This window comes from Salvelinus fontinalis, unplaced genomic scaffold, assembly GCF_029448725.1.
Source record: "Salvelinus fontinalis isolate EN_2023a unplaced genomic scaffold, ASM2944872v1 scaffold_0021, whole genome shotgun sequence".
Taxonomy (NCBI): domain Eukaryota; kingdom Metazoa; phylum Chordata; class Actinopteri; order Salmoniformes; family Salmonidae; genus Salvelinus; species Salvelinus fontinalis.
Window position 1 is genome coordinate 422,893 of NW_026600230.1, and position 20,811 is coordinate 443,703.

At 42.1% G+C, this 20,811-nt stretch overlaps 1 protein-coding gene across 2 annotated transcripts in view; it reads right to left on the minus strand.

Moving 5' to 3' along the window:
• Nucleotides 1-2,323: 2,323 nt before the first annotated feature.
• Nucleotides 2,324-20,811, minus strand: part of LOC129842181 (kelch-like protein 38) — a 19,330-nt gene continuing 842 nt past the window's right edge. The window contains exons 2-8 of one of the 2 annotated variants that reach the window (XM_055910611.1): nucleotides 10,794-11,034; nucleotides 9,575-9,724; nucleotides 9,360-9,437; nucleotides 8,214-8,336; nucleotides 7,049-7,813; nucleotides 6,029-6,134; nucleotides 2,324-5,838 (exon numbers count right to left, since the gene is read on the minus strand). In XM_055910611.1, the coding sequence (XP_055766586.1) occupies nucleotides 5,549-5,838; nucleotides 6,029-6,134; nucleotides 7,049-7,813; nucleotides 8,214-8,336; nucleotides 9,360-9,437; nucleotides 9,575-9,724; nucleotides 10,794-11,033 (1,752 nt within the window). In that variant the 5' untranslated portion in view covers nucleotide 11,034 and the 3' untranslated portion in view covers nucleotides 2,324-5,548. Of the gene's footprint in view, nucleotides 5,839-6,028; nucleotides 6,135-7,048; nucleotides 7,814-8,213; nucleotides 8,337-9,359; nucleotides 9,438-9,574; nucleotides 9,725-10,793; nucleotides 11,662-20,811 lie in introns of those variants that run through there. The other variant, XM_055910612.1, reaches the window with a different exon arrangement.

The window sequence follows — 20,811 nt, forward strand, 5'->3', positions numbered from 1 at the left end:
CATAGACGTTGGGATGTCACGAGCCTGTTATTCACTCAGCATAGACGTTGGGCTGTCACGAGCCTGTCATTTACTCAGTATAGACGTTGGGCTGTCACGAGACTGTCATTTACTCAGTATAGACGTTGGGCTGTCACGAGCCTGTCATTTACTCAGTATAGACGTTGGGCTGTCACGAGCCTGTCATTTACTCAGTATAGACGTTGGGCTGTCACGAGACTGTCATTTACTCAGCGTAGATGTTGGGCTGTAACGAGACTGTCATTTATTCAGCATAGTGGTTGGGATGTCACGAGACTGTCATTTACTCAGCGTAGATGTTGGGCTGTAACGAGACTGTCATTTATTCAGCATAGTGGTTGGGATGTCATGAGACTGTCATTTACTCAGCATAGACGTTGGGCTGTCACGAGACTGTCATTTACTCAGCATAGAGGTTGGGCTGACTGTCATTCACTCAGCATAGACGCAGGGCTGTCACGAGACTGTCATTTACTCAGCATAGACGCAGGGCTGTCACGAGACTGTCATTTACTCAGTATAGACGCAGGGCTGTCACGAGACTGTCATTTACTCAGCATAGACGCAGGGCTGTCACGAGACTGTCATTTACTCAGCATAGACGTTGGGCTGTCACGAGACTGTCATTTACTCAGCATAGACGTTGGGCTGTCACGTGCCTGTCATTTACTCAGCATAGACGTTGGGCTGTCGTGAGACTGTCATTTACTCAGCGTAGATGTTGGGCTGTCACGAGACTGTCATTTACTCAGCATAGACGTTGGGCTGTCACAAGACTGTCAGTCACTCAGCATAGATGTTGGGCTGTCACGAGACTGTCATTTACTCAGCATAGACGTTGGGCTGTCACGAGACTGTCATTTACTCAGCGTAGATGTTGGGCTGTCACGAGAATCAGCATAGAGACATTGAAGTGGCTCAGAAAGGAGTGTTGGCAGAGACGGGGTCATGATTTTTCAGAAGTCATAAGTAACGATTATTATTAAATCATTCATGAAACAATGAGAGTAACTTGTTGTATAATCTTAGTCTACTATTACAGGGGATATGATATGCTATGTGTTGTGGAATATGAGATAGATGCGTGATGTACTGTCAGGGATTTATTGGGATATTTATTTAAATGTTGAAATCGGAAAATAAAATACGCTGTCCTCTCCTCCTCTGTCGTAAGACATGCCTCTTCATGTAGTCATGTCTAGAGAACAGATGTAACCTGAGCAGCCCATCCATCTCTCATGTAAAGTCTGTGACCCCAGTTCAGCTGGTCCCCACTGGTCTTACAGTGGGACTGAGACCACACAGTGGGACTGAGACCTCACAGTGGGACTGAGACCTAACAGTGGGACTGAGACGTTACAGTGGGACTGAGACCTCACAGTGGGACTGAGATCTCACAGTGGGACTGACACCTCACAGTGAGACTGAGACCTCACAGCGGGACTGAGACATTACAGTGGGACTGAGACCTCACAGTGGGACTGAGACGTTACAGTGGGACTGAGACCTCACAGTGGGACTGAGACCTCACAGTGCGACTGACACTTCACAGAGGGACTGAGACCTCACAGAGGGACTGAGACCTCACAGAGGGACTGAGACATTACAGAGGGACTGAGACATTACAGAGGGACTGAGACGTTACAGTGGGACTGAGACCTCACAGTGGGACTGAGACCTCACAGTGGGACTGAGACGTTACAGTGGGACTGAGACCTCACAGTGGGACTGAGACCTCACAGTGGGACTGAGACGTTACAGTGGAACTGAGACCTCACAGTGGGACTGAGACCTCACAGTGGGACTGAGACCTCACAGTGGGACTGAGACATTACAGTGGGACTGAGACCTCACAGAGGGACTGAGACGTTACAGTGGGACTGAGACATTACAGTGGGACTGAGACGTTACAGAGGGACTGAGACCTCACAGTGGGACTGAGACCTCACAGTGGGACTGAGACATTACAGTGGGACTGAGACCTCACACAGGGACTGAGACCTCACAGTGGGACTGAGACGTTACAGTGGGACTGAGACGTTACAGTGGGACTCAGACGTTACAGTGGGACTGAGACCTCACAGAGGGACTGAGACCTCACAGAGGGACTGAGACCTCACAGAGGGACTGAGACCTCACAGAGGGACTGACACCTCACAGTGGGACTGAGACCTCACAGTGGGACTGAGACCTCACAGTGGGACTGAGACCTCACAGAGGGACTGAAACCTCACAGAGGGACTGAGACCTCTTTATAGAGAGGAGTACCGAAGAATTTTAAATGAAATTGACTGCCACAGTCTTTGTGATAACATTTTTTTATTTTTTATTAATAAACAAAATTACAAAAACAAACACGAATATAAAATCACTTCAAATGAAAAAATATTTATATGAGGCGATCGCATAGATCTGTCAGCAAATGATTTGTACGGTGTCACCACACACAGTTAAGAGATACATGTAAACAGAGCAATCGCCCTATCACTCTTCACATATAACTATGATGTCATTCTTATCACGTGCATATGGTATTGTTAAATCTGATGTCCGTTCACTTGGTTATAAATTCTCACTAAAATATGACTAATTCCATCCACGTCACTTCAGGGGAATGTTATTAATAAATATGCACTGAGGGGACAAAACATTAAGAACACCTGCTCTTTCCATGACATAGACTGACCAGGTGAATCCAGGTGAAAGCTATGATCCCTTATTGATGTCACTTGTTTAATCCACTTCAATCAGTGTAGATGAAGGGGAGGAGACGGGTTAAAGAAGGATTTTTAAGCCTTGGGACAATTGAGACATGGATTGTGTATGTGTGTCATTCAGAGGGTGAACGGGCATGACTAAATATTTAAGAGCGGGGTATGGTAGTAGGTGCCAGGCGCCCCGGTTTGTGTCAAGAACTGCAACGCTGCTGGGTTTTATTCACACTCAACAGTTTCTCGTGTAAATCAAGAATGGTCCATCACCTAAAGGACATCCAGCCGACTGGACACCACTGTGGGAAGCATTGGAGTCAACATGGACCAGCATCCCTGTGGAACGCTTTCAACACCTTGTAGAGTCCATGTCCTGATGAATTGAGGCTGTTCTGAGGGAAAAAGGGGGTGCAACTCAACATTTGTGTTCCTAATGTTTTGTACGCTCAGTATAAAGCGTTCCTAATGTTTTGTACGCTCAGTATAAAGCGTTCCTAATGTTTTGTACGCTCAGTATAAAGTGTGCCTAATGTTTTGTACGCTCAGTATAAAGCGTTCCTAATGTTTTGTACGCTCAGTATAAAGCGTTCCTAATGTTTTGTACGCTCAGTATAAAGCGTTCCTAATGTTTTGTACGCTCAGTATAAAGCGTTCCTAATGTTTTGTACGCTCAGTATAAAGCGTTCCTAATGTTTTGTACGCTCAGTATAAAGCGTTCCTAATGTTTTGTACGCTCAGTATAAAGCGTTCCTAATGTTTTGTACGCTCAGTATAAAGCGTTCCTAATGTTTTGTACGCTCAGTATAAAGCGTTCCTAATGTTTTGTACGCTCAGTATAAAGCGTTCCTAATGTTTTGTACGCTCAGTATAAAGCGTTCCTAATGTTTTGTACGCTCAGTATAAAGCGTTCCTAATGTTTTGTACGCTCAGTATAAAGCGTTCCTAATGTTTTGTACGCTCAGTATAAAGCGTTCCTAATGTTTTGAACGCTCAGTGTAAAGCGTTCTCAAACAACAGTCACTGAATCATGTTGGCACACCACCCTGGGTTTGTGACGATGCTTAGTAACACAGGGAACGTCCTTACTGTCTCATTCATCTCAGAACCCAGAACCAAATCCTGCGTGCGCTGGCTAGCTACAGTCTGTTACCAGAGACTACTGTCTCACATCATGTTTGGCCTACCGAATGGGTTTGGTATTGTTATTACAGTACTATTGCCTACAGTACTGTAATCACCTATAGCCTACAGTACTGTAATCACCTATAGCCTACAGTACTGTAATCACCTATGGCCTTCAGTACTGTAATCACCTATAGCCTACAGTACTGTAATCACCTATAGCCTACAGTACTGTAATCACCTATAGCCTACAGTACTGTAATCACCTATAACCTACAGTACTGTAATCACCTATAGCCTACAGTACTGTAATCACCTATAGCCTACAGTACTGTAATCACCTATAGCCTACAGTACTGTAATCACCTATAGCCTACAGTACTGTAATCACCTATAGCCTACAGTACTGTAATCACCTATAACCTACAGTACTGTAATCACCTATAGCCTACAGTACTGTAATCACCTATAGCCTACAGTACTGTAATCACCTATAACCTACAGTACTGTAATCACCTACAGCCTACAGTACTGTAATCACCTATAGCCTACAGTACTGTAATCACCTATAGCCTACAGTACTGTAATCACCTATAGCCTACAGTACTGTAATCACCTATAGCCTACAGTACTGTAATCACCTATAGCCTACAGTACTGTAATCACTTATAGCCTACAGTACTGTAATCACCTATTGCCTACAGTACTGTAATCACCTATAGCCTACAGTACTGTAATCACCTATAGCCTACAGTACTGTAATCACTTATAGCCTACAGTACTGTAATCACCTATAGCCTACAGTACTGTAATCACTTATAGCCTACAGTACTGTAATCACCTATAGCCTACAGTACTGTAATCACCTATAGCCTACAGTACTGTAATCACCTATAGCCTTCAGTACTGTAATCACCTACAGCCTACAGTACTGTAATCACCTATAACCTACAGTACTGTAATCACCTATAGCCTACAGTACTGTAATCACCTATAGCCTACAGTATTGTAATCACCTATAACCTACAGTACTGTAATCACCTATAGCCTACAGTACTGTAATCACCTATAGCCTACAGTACTGTAATCACCTATAACCTACAGTACTGTAATCACCTATAGCCTTCAGTTCGACACAACAATTAACTGCCCGGGTCTTCGCTTCCACACGACAAGAAGTAAAATCTCAAAAAAAATCTCAATTGATTTAAGATTCGATGCTGGGACAAACGGTCACCCATTGAGGGGATTTGTGGGACAGGAAAGGACACCAGAGATGTTCTTTGCAACATCTGTGTGTCTGTCAGTGTCACATCCGAGCAGCGACACATGCAAAGACAGTACTGCCCGACCAAGCAATCCGAGCAGCGACACATGCAAAGACAGTACTGCCCGACCAAGTAAAAAGGCAGGAACTGCTCATTTGGTCCAAAATGAGTTAATATCTTCTTTTTTTTTGTTGCTACATTAAATACATGATTAATCATGTGGACAAGTATCCTGCCTCGATTGTATTGTGTTATTGGAGAAAATGGGGGTCAACGTTAACAAGTAACTGCATAAAGTTACTGTGAAACCAAGGTAAATAAAAGACCTTTTTCTCAGTTCCACACTATGAGCAGTTCATGTCTTTTTGCTCGGTAGGGGCAGAGTATCATCTGAAGGGGACAGACACACACACCCACAACACACGCTCAGGGAGGCTTCGATGTGTTGGAGACACACACCAGGGACAGAGAACCGTGGTCGAACAGCTTGTACGGCAACGTCCCTTTAGTCGTCCACGCGTCAGTTTTCGGGTCGTAGCACTCGAAGCTGTCGGAGTCCTCTATGACGTCATGTCCGTTGATGAAGCGTCCTCCGGTCACGTACAGTTTGGCGTCGAGCACCGTGACGGCGTGATGCATCCTCCTCTGCTTCAGGTTCTCACACTTCATAAAGCGGTTGGCTTTGGTGTCGTACGCTATCATTCTTCTGGTGTAGCCTGTTAAAAAAGGACATTAGGGGGGACAGTTAGGGGAAAGAGCTGCTGATAAAGTTGTCTTGACAGAAGACAGAAGAGATATCGAAGATCTCAAAGTCCTAAGTAGACCAAATAAAGTTGTATTTAATTGAAACATTAGATTGTCCTTTTCCCCCCCCTGACTAAAGCAACAGACCCAGCCTTCACCTACCTCCGATAATGTAGATCTTGTCATCGATGACAGCTGCTGGTGCAGAAACGTTCTTCACTGTCCTGGTCTCCATCATAGACCACATATTCCTGCCAATGTGATACACCTGGAGAAAAAGGATAGGGTTTAGAAGAGTTTAGTGTTTTTGTCCCTCAAAATTTGTCCCCCCCAAAAAAGCAGACAGCAAACTCCAAGACTTCAAGTCTTCAGTACTTCCCAACACCCAAGACTTCAAGTCTTCAGTACTTCCCAACACCCAACACCCAAGACTTCAAGTCTTCAGTAATTCCCAACACCCAAGACTTCAAGTCTTCAGTACTTCCCAACATCCAAGAATTCAAGTCTTCAGTACTTCCCAACACCCAATACTTCAAGTCTTCAGTACTTCCCAACACCCAAGACTTCAAGTCTTCAGTACTTCCCAACATCCAAGACTTCAAGTCTTCAGTACTTCCCAACACCCAAGACTTCAAGTCTTCAGTACTTCCCAACACCCAAGACTTCAAGTCTTCAGTACTTCCCAACACCCAAGTCTTCAAGTCTTCAGTACTTCCCAACACCCAAGACTTCAAGTCTTCAGTACTTCCCAACACCCAAGACTTCAAGTCTTCAGTACTTCCCAACACCCAAGACTTCAAGTCTTCAGTACTTCCCAACACCCAAGACTTCAAGTCTTCAGTACTTCCCAACACCCAAGACTTCAAGTCTTCAGTACTTCCCAACACCCAAGACTTCAAGTCTTCAGTACTTCCCAACACTCCAAGACTTCAAGTCTTCAGTACTTCCCAACACCCAAGACTTCAAGTCTTCAGTACTTCCCAACACCCAAGACTTCAAGTCTTCAGTACTTCCCAACACCCAGACTTCAAGTCTTCAGTACTTCCCAACACCCAAGACTTCAAGTCTTCAGTACTTCCCAACACCCAAGACTTCAAGTCTTCAGTACTTCCCAACACCCAAGACTTCAAGACTCAAGTTCCCCACTGAACAGCAACCTCAACAGAAGGACATTCTGCCTACCTGTATCATTCTGACAGGGTTTTGCATCGCGTCCTCTCCCCCGAACATGTAGATCCTTTGATCGTTAGCGGCAACCGCCGGGTGTAGCACGGCCGTCGGCATGGGAACCATAGCCTCCCATTGGTTGAACATACTATTGTACCTTTCCACCGTGTCACACACCTGCTTCTCCGGCCCCAGGCCACCCAGGACGAAGATAAAGTGCAAGTAGGAGACAGACTGGTGGGCGAATCGAGGCTGGATCATGGGCTCGGTCGTCCTCCACTGGTTAGTCTTCAGAGACAACGTATAGACAGTGGTGCTAACCACTCTGTGCTTGGTGTTCATGGTGAGGCCTCCCAGAACATACAAGATACTGTGGATACAGACGTAGGAGGCCTTATAGAGTCGTAAGGGCAGCTTGGCCAGCCACTGCCAGCGCTGAGTCCTCTCGTCGAACAGGAGTGCTTCGCGAGACGTCTGCTCGTTGTTCTTGCGGCCGCCAACTAGAACCAGGGTCTCTCGGCAGGTGAAGCGCCGCGGCGTCACCCACAGGGGCTTGAGGTCCGACCCACACTTGGTAGTGATGGAGAACATGAGGCGTCGGACGGACTCGATGACCTCGGTGCACAGCGTGGAGGACTGGACGAGGGGATCGCTGGCGATGAACTGGAACAGGTAGGTGGGATGAATGTAACGCAGACGCACCTTCCTGAAGAGGTCGGAGATGGCGCCGCGCCGGGAGAACGGGTCGTGGTGGATCCACGCCAGTAAAGTCTCGAACACCTGGTTTACAAAAAAAAAGAAAAAAAAAGCTGTTTTCATTTCAACACTTAGTTCTTAAACATCCATTGATAGTTTTAACTTTGTTGATGATCCGCTGCTGCTTTTAGTGGCCGTCTGGCCGTCTGGCGTCTGGCCGTCTGGCGTCTGGCCGTCTGGGCGTCTGGCCGTCTGGCCGTCTGGCCGTCTGGGCGTCTGGCCGTCTGGCCGTCTGGGCGTCTGGCCGTCTGGCGTCTGGCCGTCTGTCCGTCTGGCGCCTGTCCGTCTGGCGTCTGTCCGTCTGGCGTCTGTCCGTCTGGCGGTCTGGCCGTCTGGCGTCTGGCGTCTGGCCGTCTGGCCATTATTGTTGTTGATTGGGGTGTTTATTTTCTAGGGATTCGTATAAAGTATTATCTTATCTTACCTGCTCCTCCTCGGCACAGAGCCAGTCATCCTCCAGGTAACCCATCAGCTCAGGTAAGGAGAGCTCACACAAGTCCTCAGAGGTAGAGACGTCAGAGAAGCTCTGTACTGCCATCTCCCTGGCCTGGAATGAATGAAGGAATCAATGAAGGAATGAATGAATGAATGAAGGAATTAATGAATTAATGAATGAAGGAATGAATGAATGAATGAATGAATGAATGAGTGAATGAATGAATGCCATTGACGATACACATGGGCTGAGTGCGAAATAGTACCCTTTTCCCTAATTCCTTTTAGTACACTACTTTTGACCAGGGCCCCTAGGCTGACAAGTGAACCAACTATACCAGGGCCCCTAGGCTGCCAAGTGGACTAACTACACCAGGGCCCCTAGGCTGCCAAGTGAACCAACTACACCAGGGCCCCTAGGCTGCCAAGTGAACCAACTATACCAGGGCCCCTAGGCTGCCAAGTGAACTAACTGCACCAGGGCCCCTAGGCTGCCAAGTGAACTAACTGCACCAGGGCCCCTAGGCTGCCAAGTGGACTAACTACACCAGGGCCCCTAGGCTGCCAAGTGAACCAACAATACCAGGGCCCCTAGGCTGCCAAGTGAACCAACTATACCAGGGCCCCTAGGCTGCCAAGTGAACCAACAATACCAGGGCCCCTAGGCTGCCAAGTGAACCAACAATACCAGGGCCCCTAGGCTGCCAAGTGAACAAACAATACAAGGGCCCCTAGGCTGCCAAGTGAACCAACAATACCAGGGCCCCTAGGCTGCCAAGTGAACCAACAATACCAGGGCCCCTAGGCTGCCAAGTGAACCAACAATACCAGGGCCCCTAGGCTGCCAAGTGAACCAACAATACCAGGGCCCCAAAGCTGCAAAGTGAACCAACAATACCAGGGCCCCTAGGCTGCCAAGTGAACCAATAATACTAGGGCCCCTAGGCTGCCAAGTGAACCAACAATACCAGGGCCCCTAGGCTGCCAAGGGAACTAACTATACCAGGGCCCCTAGGCTGCCAAGTGAACCAACTATACCAGGGCCTCTAGGGTGCCAAGTGAACCAACTATACCAGGGCCCCTAGGCTGCCAAGTGAACCAACTACATACTTAAAACTAAATAAATTCTTCTGACCTTTTCCTTCAGGCTGCTGCAGTGTAATATGTCTGACAGCCGGATCATACTGAGACAGTTGTCTGGGCTCAGCTGCTCCTGAAATATATGACATGTAAAAATGTAAATGTATTTACCAGGGACAAAAACACACATTATTTAATCCTATTAAAGTTTCAACATCAATGTGAGTGTGCCAGAGTGTTAAGCCAGGAAGCTAATTAATCTGTGGTCACCTGCAGGAAAGAGGAGCAGGCCTCAAACAGCCTGGTGTACTGGAGCATGGAGGAAGCCTGCATAAGGGGCAGCACTATCTCCATGGTGATGGTGATGAGCCCTGTGTAGACGTAGTCCACGATGTCACGCAGGATGCTGGAGGTGATCCCCTTCAATAATAACAACAACAATAATAATAACAATAATAACAATGAGAATAATAACAATAATAATAATAATAATAACAATATTAATATCAATAATAATAATAATAACAACAACAATATTAATATCAACAATAATAATAATAATAATAACAAGAACAACAATATGAATATCAATAATAATAATAATAATAACAACAATATTAATATCAATAATAATAATAACAGCAACAACAATATTAATATCAACAATAATAACAATAATAACAATAACAACAATATTAATATCAACAATAATAATAATAATAACAATAACAAAAATATTAATATCAATAATAATAATAACAATAACAATAACAACAATATTAATATCAACAATAGTAATAACAATAACAACAATATTAATATCAATAATAATAATAACAATAACACCAATATTAATATAAATAATAACAATAATAATAACAACAACAATAATAATATCAATAATAATAATAATAATAATAACAATAACAACAATATTAATATCAATAATAATAATAATAACAACAACAATATTAATATCAACAATAATAATAATAATAATAACAATAACAACAATAGTAATATCAATAATAATAACAACAATAACAACAATATTAATATCAATAATAATAATAATAACACTAACAACAATATTAATATCAATAATAACAATAATAACAATAACAACAATCTTAATATCAATAATAATAATAATAACAATAACAACAATATTAATATCAACAATAGTAATAACAATAACAACAATATTAATATCAATAATAATAATAACAACAACACCAATATTAATATAAATAATAACAATAATAATAACAACAACAATAATAATAATTATAATAATAATTAGAAAGATTATATTTTATTTGCACAGCGCCTTTCATTGACAGGCAGAAACCACACAGCACTTTACATAAAAGCAAGCCTTCTCCTGTTTCTGTAGAGTGAGGCAGGACACTAGTCCAATTTTATCAAAAATAAGCATTATTTTTCTTTTAAAAAGGCAAATATAAAAAAAAAAGATAAACAAGCCTACCTTGAGATCCACCTTGTCCTGGTTTGCCTCTCTGAAGTGGTGACAGAACATGGCTGTGAAGTAAGGACTGCTAGAGGCCAGGACGTTACGGTGGCAGGGGATCTCTGTGTTGTCTGAACAGAGCAGCACGTCAGTAAGAATCCTGTCCTGTCTCAGACGGTTCAGCTGCAGCAGCAGGGAGGAGGACTGTTCCTTGTTCCTGTAGTGGAACACCTCCACCTGTGGCTTTGATCGGTCCATTCTGGAAAAGAAAGGACATGGTTTGATTTGGGAGGAAATAGATTCGATTTGGTTTTATTTTTGTTTGTTTTTCTCTCTCTGTAGAGATAAGTGTGTATAGTTTGGACAAGCCAGTGACATGAATGAACAGAAAGCCTTGGTCTAACATTTGAATGTCTTCTCCATCACACATATTTCCTGCAGAATCCAAGGCGTTTCCCACCTCCTACTGTGACTCCATCACGATCATAAACACCTCAAATTGCTTTTAGAAATTGTACCTTCAGTAGCGTCCTGTTTTCTGCACGAAGAAGAACTCCCAATGCAGATAGCATGAGGCTCGTGATCAACATTCACATATTATAGTAGTCCTGTCAAAAAACAGTTGGTGGTCTAGGACTAGGCCAAACACCAGGTCCTTATTATAGTAGTCCTGTCATAACACAGCTGGGGGTCTAGGACTAGGCCAAACACCAGGTCCTTATTATAGTAGTCCTGTCAAAAAACAGCTGGTGGTCTAGGACTAGGCCAAACACCAGGTCCTTATTATAGTAGTCCTGTCATAACACAGCTGGAGGGTCTAGGACTAGGCCAAACACCAGGTCCTTATTATAGTAGTCCTGTCATAACACAGCTGGAGGGTCTAGGACTAGGCCAAACACCAAGTCCTTATTATAGTAGTCCTGTCATAACACAGCTGGAGGGTCTAGGACTAGGCCAAACACCAGGTCCTTATTATAGTAGTCCTGTCATAACACAGCTGGGGGTCTAGGACTAGGCCAAACACCAGGTCCTTATTATAGTAGTCCTGTCATAACACAGCTGGGAGGTCTAGGACTAGGCCAAACACCAGGTCCTTATTATAGTAGTCCTGTCATAACACAGCTGGGGGTCTAGGACTAGGCCAAACACCAGGTCCTTATTATAGTAGTCCTGTCATAACACAGCTGGAGGGTCTAGGACTAGGCCAAACACCAGGTCCTTATTATAGTAGTCCTGTCATAACACAGCTGGGGGTCTAGGACTAGGCCAAACACCAGGTCCTTATTATAGTAGTCCTGTCATAACACAGCTGGAGGGTCTAGGACTAGGCCAAACACCAGGTCCTTATTATAGTAGTCCTGTCATAACACAGCTGGAGGGTCTAGGACTAGGCCAAACACCAGGTCCTTATTATAGTAGTCAACACAGCTGGGGGTCTAGGACTAGGCCAAACACCAGGTCCTTATTATAGTAGTCCTGTCATAACACAGCTGGGGGTCTAGGACTAGGCCAAACACCAGGTCCTTATTATAGTAGTCCTGTCATAACACAGCTGGAGATCTAGGACTAGGTCAAACACCAGGTCCTTATTATAGTAGTCCTGTCATAACACAGCTGGGGGTCTCGGACTAGGCCAAACACCAGGTCCTTATTATAGTAGTCCTGTCCTGTTATAACACAGCTGGGGGTCTAGGACTAGGCCAAACACCAGGTCCTTATTATAGTAGTCCTGTCATAACACAGCTGGAGGGTCTAGGACTAGGTCAAACACCAGATCCTTATTATAGTAGTCCTGTCATAACACAGCTGGGGGTCTAGGACTAGGCCAAACACCAGGTCCTTATTATAGTAGTCCTGTCATAACACAGCTGGGGGGTCTAGGACTAGGCCAAACACCAGGTCCTTATTATAGTAGTCCTGTCATAACACAGCTGGGGGTCTAGGACTAGGCCAAACACCAGGTCCTTATTATAGTAGTCCTGTCATAACACAGCTGGGGGTCTAGGACTAGGCCAAACACCAGGTCCTTATTATAGTAGTCCTGTCATAACACAGCTGGGGGTCTAGGACTAGGCCAAACACCAGGTCCTTATTATAGTAGTCCTGTCATAACACAGCTGGGGGTCTAGGACTAGGTCAAACACCAGGTCCTTATTATAGTAGTCCTGTCATAACACAGCTGGAGGGTCTAGGACTAGGCCAAACACCAGGTCCTTATTATAGTAGTCCTGTCATAACACAGCTGGAGGGTCTAGGACTAGGCCAAACACCAGGTCCTTATTATAGTAGTCCTGTCATAACACAGCTGGAGGTCTAGGACTAGGCCAAACACCAGGTCCTTATTATAGTAGTCAACACAGCTGGGGGGTCTAGGACTAGGCCAAACACCAGGTCCTTATTATAGTAGTCCTGTCATAACACAGCTGGAGGGTCTAGGACTAGACCAAACACCAGGTCCTTATTATAGTAGTCCTGTCATAACACAGCTGGAGGGTCTAGGACTAGGCCAAACACCAGGTCCTTATTATAGTAGTCCTGTCTTAACACAGCTGGAGGGTCTAGGACTAGGCCAAACACCAGGTCCTTATTATAGTAGTCCTGTCATAACACAGCTGGGGGTCTAGGACTAGGCCAAACACCAGGTCCTTATTATAGTAGTCCTGTTATAACACAGCTGGGGGTCTAGGACTAGGCCAAACACCAGGTCCTTATTATAGTAGTCCTGTCATAACACAGCTGGAGGTCTAGGACTAGGCCAAACACCAGGTCCTTATTATAGTAGTCCTGTCATAACACAGCTGGAGGGTCTAGGACTAGGCCAAACACCAGGTCCTTATTATAGTAGTCCTGTCATAACACAGCTGGTGGTCTAGGACTAGGCCAAACACCAGGTCCTTATTATAGTAGTCCTGTCTTAACACAGCTGGGGGTCTAGGACTAGGCCAAACACCAGGTCCTTATTATAGTAGTCCTGTTATAACACAGCTGGAGGGTCTAGGACTAGGCCAAACACCAGGTCCTTATTATAGTAGTCCTGTCATAACACAGCTGGGGGTCTAGGACTAGGCCAAACACCAGGTCCTTATTATAGTAGTCCTGTCCTGTTATAACACAGCTGGGGGGTCTAGGACTAGGCCAAACACCAGGTCCTTATTATAGTAGTCCTGTCATAACACAGCTGGAGGGTCTAGGACTAGGCCAAACACCAGGTCCTTATTATAGTAGTCCTGTCATAACACAGCTGGGGGTCTAGGACTAGGCCAAACACCAGGTCCTAATTATAGTAGTCCTGTCATAACACAGCTGGAGGGTCTAGGACTAGGCCAAACACCAGGTCCTTATTATAGTAGTCCTGTCATAACACAGCTGGGGGTCTAGGACTAGGCCAAACACCAGGTCCTTATTATAGTAGTCCTGTCATAACACAGCTGGGGGTCTCGGACTAGGCCAAACACCAGGTCCTTATTATAGTAGTCCTGTCATAACACAGCTGGAGGGTCTAGGACTAGGCCAAACACCAGGTCCTTATTATAGTAGTCCTGTCATAACACAGCTGGGGGTCTAGGACTAGGCCAAACACCAGGTCCTTATTATAGTAGTCCTGTCCTGTCATAACACAGCTGGGGGTCTAGGACTAGGCCAAACACCAGGTCCTTATTATAGTAGTCCTGTCATAACACAGCTGGGGGTCTAGGACTAGGCCAAACACCAGGTCCTTATTATAGTAGTCCTGTCATAACACAGCTGGGGGGTCTAGGACTAGGCCAAACACCAGGTCCTTATTATAGCAGTCCTGTCATAACACAGCTGGTGGTCTAGGACTAGGCCAAACACCAGGTCCTTATTATAGTAGTCCTGTCATAACACAGCTGGGGGTCTAGGACTAGGCCAAACACCAGGTCCTTATTATAGTAGTCAACACAGCTGGAGGGTCTAGGACTAGGCCAAACACCAGGTCCTTATTATAGTAGTCCTGTCATAACACAGCTGGGGGGTCTAGGACTAGGCCAAGGACCAGGTCCTTATTATAGTAGTCCTGTCAACAACACAGCTGGGGGGTCTAGGACTAGGCCAAACACCAGGTCCTTATTATAGTAGTCCTGTCATAACACAGCTGGGGGTCTAGGACTAGGCCAAACACCAGGTCCTTATTATAGTAGTCCTGTCATAACACAGCTGGAGGGTCTAGGACTAGGCCAAACACCAGGTCCTTATTATAGTAGTCCTGTCATAACACAGCTGGGGGTCTAGGACTAGGCCAAACACCAGGTCCTTATTATAGTAGTCCTGTCATAACACAGCTGGGAGGTCTAGGACTAGGCCAAACACCAGGTCCTTATTATAGTAGTCCTGTCATAACACAGCTGGGGGTCTAGGACTAGGCCAAACACCAGGTCCTTATTATAGTAGTCCTGTCATAACACAGCTGGGGGTCTAGGACTAGGCCAAACACCAGGTCCTTATTATAGTAGTCCTGTCATAACACAGCTGGGGGTCTAGGACTAGGCCAAACACCAGGTCCTTATTATAGTAGTCCTGTCATAACACAGCTGGGGGTCTAGGACTAGGCCAAACACCAGGTCCTTATTATAGTAGTCCTGTCCTGTTATAACACAGCTGGAGGGTCTAGGACTAGGCCAAACACCAGGTCCTTATTATAGTAGTCCTGTCATAACACAGCTGGGGGTCTAGGACTAGGCCAAACACCAGGTCCTTGTTATAGTAGTCCTGTCATAACACAGCTGGAGGGTCTAGGACTAGGCCAAACACCAGGTCCTTATTATAGTAGTCCTGTCATAACACAGCTGGGGGTCTAGGACTAGGCCAAACACCAGGTCCTTATTATAGTAGTCCTGTCATAACACAGCTGGGGGTCTAGGACTAGGCCAAACACCAGGTCCTTATTATAGTAGTCCTGTCATAACACAGCTGGAGGGTCTAGGACTAGGCCAAACACCAGGTCCTTATTATAGTAGTCCTGTCATAACACAGCTGGAGGGTCTAGGACTAGGCCAAACACCAGGTCCTTATTATAGTAGTCCTGTCATAACACAGCTGGGAGGTCTAGGACTAGGCCAAACACCAGGTCCTTATTATAGTAGTCCTGTCATAACACAGCTGGAGATCTAGGACTAGGTCAAACACCAGGTCCTTATTATAGTAGTCCTGTCCTGTCATAACACAGCTGGGGATCTAGGACTAGGCCAAACACCAGGTCCTTATTATAGTAGTCCTGTCATAACACAGCTGGGGGTCTAGGACTAGGCCAAACACCAGGTCCTTATTATAGTAGTCCTGTCATAACACAGCTGGGGGTCTAGGACTAGGCCAAACACCAGGTCCTTATTATAGTAGTCCTGTCATAACACAGCTGGGGGTCTAGGACTAGGCCAAACACCAGGCCAAACACCAGGTCCTTATTATAGTAGTCCTGTCATAACACAGCTGGGGGTCTAGGACTAGGCCAAACACCAGGTCCTTATTATAGTAGTCCTGTCAACAACACAGCTGGGGGGTCTAGGACTAGGCCAAACACCAGGTCCTTATTATAGTAGTCCTGTCATAACACAGCTGGGGGTCTAGGACTAGGCCAAACACCAGGTCCTTATTATAGTAGTCCTGTCATAACACAGCTGGAGGTCTAGGACTAGGCCAAACACCAGGTCCTTATTAGTCATATAGTCTGTAGTTATATAGTCTGTAGTTATATAGGTTATAGTCTGTAGTCATAGTCTGTAGTTATATCGTCTGTAGTAATATAGTCTATAGTTATATAGTCTGTAGTCACATAGTCTGTAGTTATATAGTCTGTAGTCACATAGTCTGTAGTTATATAGTCTGTAGTTATATAGTCTGTAGTTATATAGTCTGTAGTTATATAGTCTGTAGTAATATAGTCTATAGTTGTATAGTCTGTAGTTATATAGTCTGTAGTTATATAGTCTGTAGGTATAGTCTGTAGTTATATGGTCTGTAGTTATTTTCTGTCACAGTTATTTTCAGGTCTCTCCAGAGATGTTCGATCGGGTTCAAGTCCGGGCTCTGGCTGGGCCACTCAAGAATATTCAGAGACTTGTCCCGAAGCCACTCCTGTGTTGTCTTGGCTGTGTGCTTAGGGTCGTTGTCCTGTTGGAAGGTGAACCTTCGCCCCAGTCTGAGGTCCTGAGCGCTTTGGAGCAGGTTTTCATCAAGGATCTCTGTGTACTTTGCTCCGTTCATCTTTCCTTCAACCTGACTCGTCTCCCAGTCCCTGCTGCTGAAAAACATCCCCACAGCATGATGCTGCCACCACCATGCTTCACCGTAGAGATGGTGGCAGGTTTCCTCCAGACGTGACGCTTGGCATTCAGGCCAAAGAGACCAGAGATAAGTTTCATCAGACCAGAGAATCTTGTTTCTCAAGGTCTGACAGTCCTTTAGGTGCCTTTTGGAAAACTCCAAGTGGGCTGTCATGTGCCTTTTACTGAGGAGTGGCTTCCGTCTGGCCACTCTACCATAAAGGCCTGATTGGTGAAGTGCTGTAGAGATGGTTATCCTTCTGGATGGTTCTCACATCTTCACAGAGGAACTCTGGAGCTCTGTCAGAGTGACCATCGGGTTCTTGGTCACCTCCCTGACCAAGACCCTTTCCCCCCGATTGCTCAGTTTGGCCGGGCGGCTCTAGGAAGAGTCTCGATGGTTCCAAACGTATTCATTTAAGAATGATGGAGGCCACTGTGTTCGTAGGGACCTTGAATGCTGCAGACATTTTTTGGTACCCTTACCTAGATCTGTGCCTCGACACAATCCTGTCTCGGAGCTCTACGGACAATTCCTTCGACCTCATGGCTTGGTTTTTGCTCTGACATGCACTGTCAACTGTGGAACCTTAAAAAGACAGGTGTGTGCCTTTCCAAATCATGTCTAATCAATTGAATTTACCACAGGTGGACTCCAATCAAGTTGTAGAAACATCTCAAGGATGATCAATGGAAACAGGATGCACCTGAGCTCAATTTCAAGTATCATAGCAAAGGGTCTGAATATTAATGTAAATAAGGTATTTCTGGTTTTAATTTTTAATACATTTGCAAAAATGTCTATAAACCTGTTTTCACTTTGTCATTATGGATTATTGTGTATAGATGTATGAGGATTTTTATTTATTTAATCCATTCTAGAATAAGTATGTACCATAGCAACATGTGGAAAAAGTCTGGGGGTCTGAATACTTTCCAAACGCAATGTATATAATGGTATATATTATGGTATATATTATGGTATATATTATAGTAGATATTAGGGTGTATATTAAGGTATATATAATGGCATATATTAGGGTGTATATTATAGTATATATTATGGTATATATTAGGGTGTATATTATGGTATATATTATGGTATATATTAGGGTATATATTATAGTATATAGTATGGTATATATTAAGGTATATATTATGGTGTATATTACGGTATATATTACGGTATATATTATAGTATATAGTATGGTATATATTAAGGTATATATTAGGGTATATATTATGGTGTATATTATGGTGTATATTATGGTATATATTATAGTATATAGTATGGTATATATTAAGGTATATATTATGGTGTATATTATGGTATATATTATGGTATATATTATGGTGTATATTATGGTATATATTATAGTATATAGTATAGTATATATTAGGGTGTATATTATAGCATATATTATGGTATATAGTATGGTGTATATTATAGTATATAGCATGGTATATATTAAGGTATATATTATGGTGTATATTATGGTGTATATAATGGTATATAGTATGGTGTATATTAAGGTATATATTATGGTATATATTATGGTGTACATTATAGTATATATTATAGTGTATATTATGGTGTATATAATGGTATATAGTATGGTGTATATTAAGGTATATATTATGGTATATATTATGGTGTATATTATGGTATATATTATAGTATATAGTGAGGTATATATTAGGGTGTATATTATAGTATATATTATGGTATATAGTATGGTATATATTATAGTATATATTATAGTGTATTTTATGGTGTATATAATGGTATATAGTATGGTGTATATTAAGGTATATATTATGGTATATATTATGGTGTATATTATGGTATATATTATAGTATATAGTATGGTATATATTAAGGTATATATTATGGTGTATATTATGGTATATATCATAGTATATATTAAGGTATATATTATGGTGTATGTTATGGTATATATTATGGTATATATTATAGTATATAGTATGGTATATATTATGGTATATAGTATGGTGTATATTATGGTATATATTATAGTATATATTATGGTATATATTATAGTATATAGTATGGTATACATTATGGTATATATTATGGTATATATTATAGTATATATTATGGTGTATGTTATGGTATATATTATAGTATATATTATGGTGTATATTATGGATATATTATGGTGTATATTATGGTATATATTATAGTATATATTATGGTATATATTATGGTGTATATTATGGTATATATTATGGTGTATATTATAATATATATTATGGTGTATATTATGGTATATATTATAGTATATATTAAGGTATATATTATGGTGTATGTTATGGTATATATTATGGTATATATTATAGTATATAGTATGGTAAATATTATGGTATATAGTATGGTGTATATTATGGTATGTATTATAGTATATATTATGGTATATATTATAGTATATAGTATGGTATACATTATGGTATATATTATGGTATATATTATAGTATATATTATGGTGTATGTTATGGTATATATTATAGTATATATTATGGTGTATATTATGGATATATTATGGTGTATATTATGGTATATATTATAGTATATATTATGGTATATATTATGGTATATATTATGGTGTATATTATGGTATATATTATGGTGTATATTATAATATATATTATGGTGTATATTATGGTATATATTATAGTATATATTATGGTATATATCATGGTGTATATTATGGTATTTATTATAGTATATATTATGGTATATATTATAGTGTATATTATGGTATATATTATAGTGTATATTATGGTATATATTATGGTATATATTATAGTGTATATTATGGTATATAGTATGGTGTATATATTATGGTATATATTATGGTATATATTATAGTGTATATTATGGTATATATTATAGTGTATATTATGGTGTATATTATGGTATATATTATGGTATATATTATGGTGTATATTATGGTATATATTATGGTATATATTATAGTGTATATTATGGTATATATTATGGTATATATTATGGTATATATTATAGTGTATATTATGGTATATATTATAGTATATATTATGGTATATATTATGGAGACAGAAACAGAAAAACGACATAATATTTATCTTCGTTTTATATTACTTTTTCCACAAACAAGTGTCAAGTATCCATGTTAATAACCTCAACCTGACCTATAGCAGAATCTAGGTCGACAAGTGCTCCGCAAATCAATGAATGAACTATCTGTTTTAAATGAGAAACATTAGCTTGATATAATAGTTACAGTACATTATTCAAACACAGATTACTACATTTGATATCAACTTGTTATTGTTTGCTTCTAACCTAAGACATTGAAAGCAGCTAGTCGGCTGATTGACCAATCAGCAGCTAGTCGGCTGATTGACCAATCAGCAGCTAGTAGGATGATTGATCAGTCAGCAGCTAGTAGGATGATTGATCAGTCAGCAGCTAGTAGGATAATTGATCAGTCAGCAGCTAGTAGGATAATTGATCAGTCAGCAGCTAGTAGGATGATTGATCAGTCAGCAGCTAGTAGGATGATTGATCAGTCAGCAGCTAGTAGGATGATTGATCAGTCAGCAGCTAGTAGGATAATTGATCAGTCAGCAGCTAGTAGGATGATTGATCAGTCAGCAGCTAGTAGGATGATTGATCAGTCAGCAGCTAGTAGGATGATTGATCTATCAGCAGCTAGTAGGATGATTGATCAGTCAGCAGCTAGTCGGATGATTGA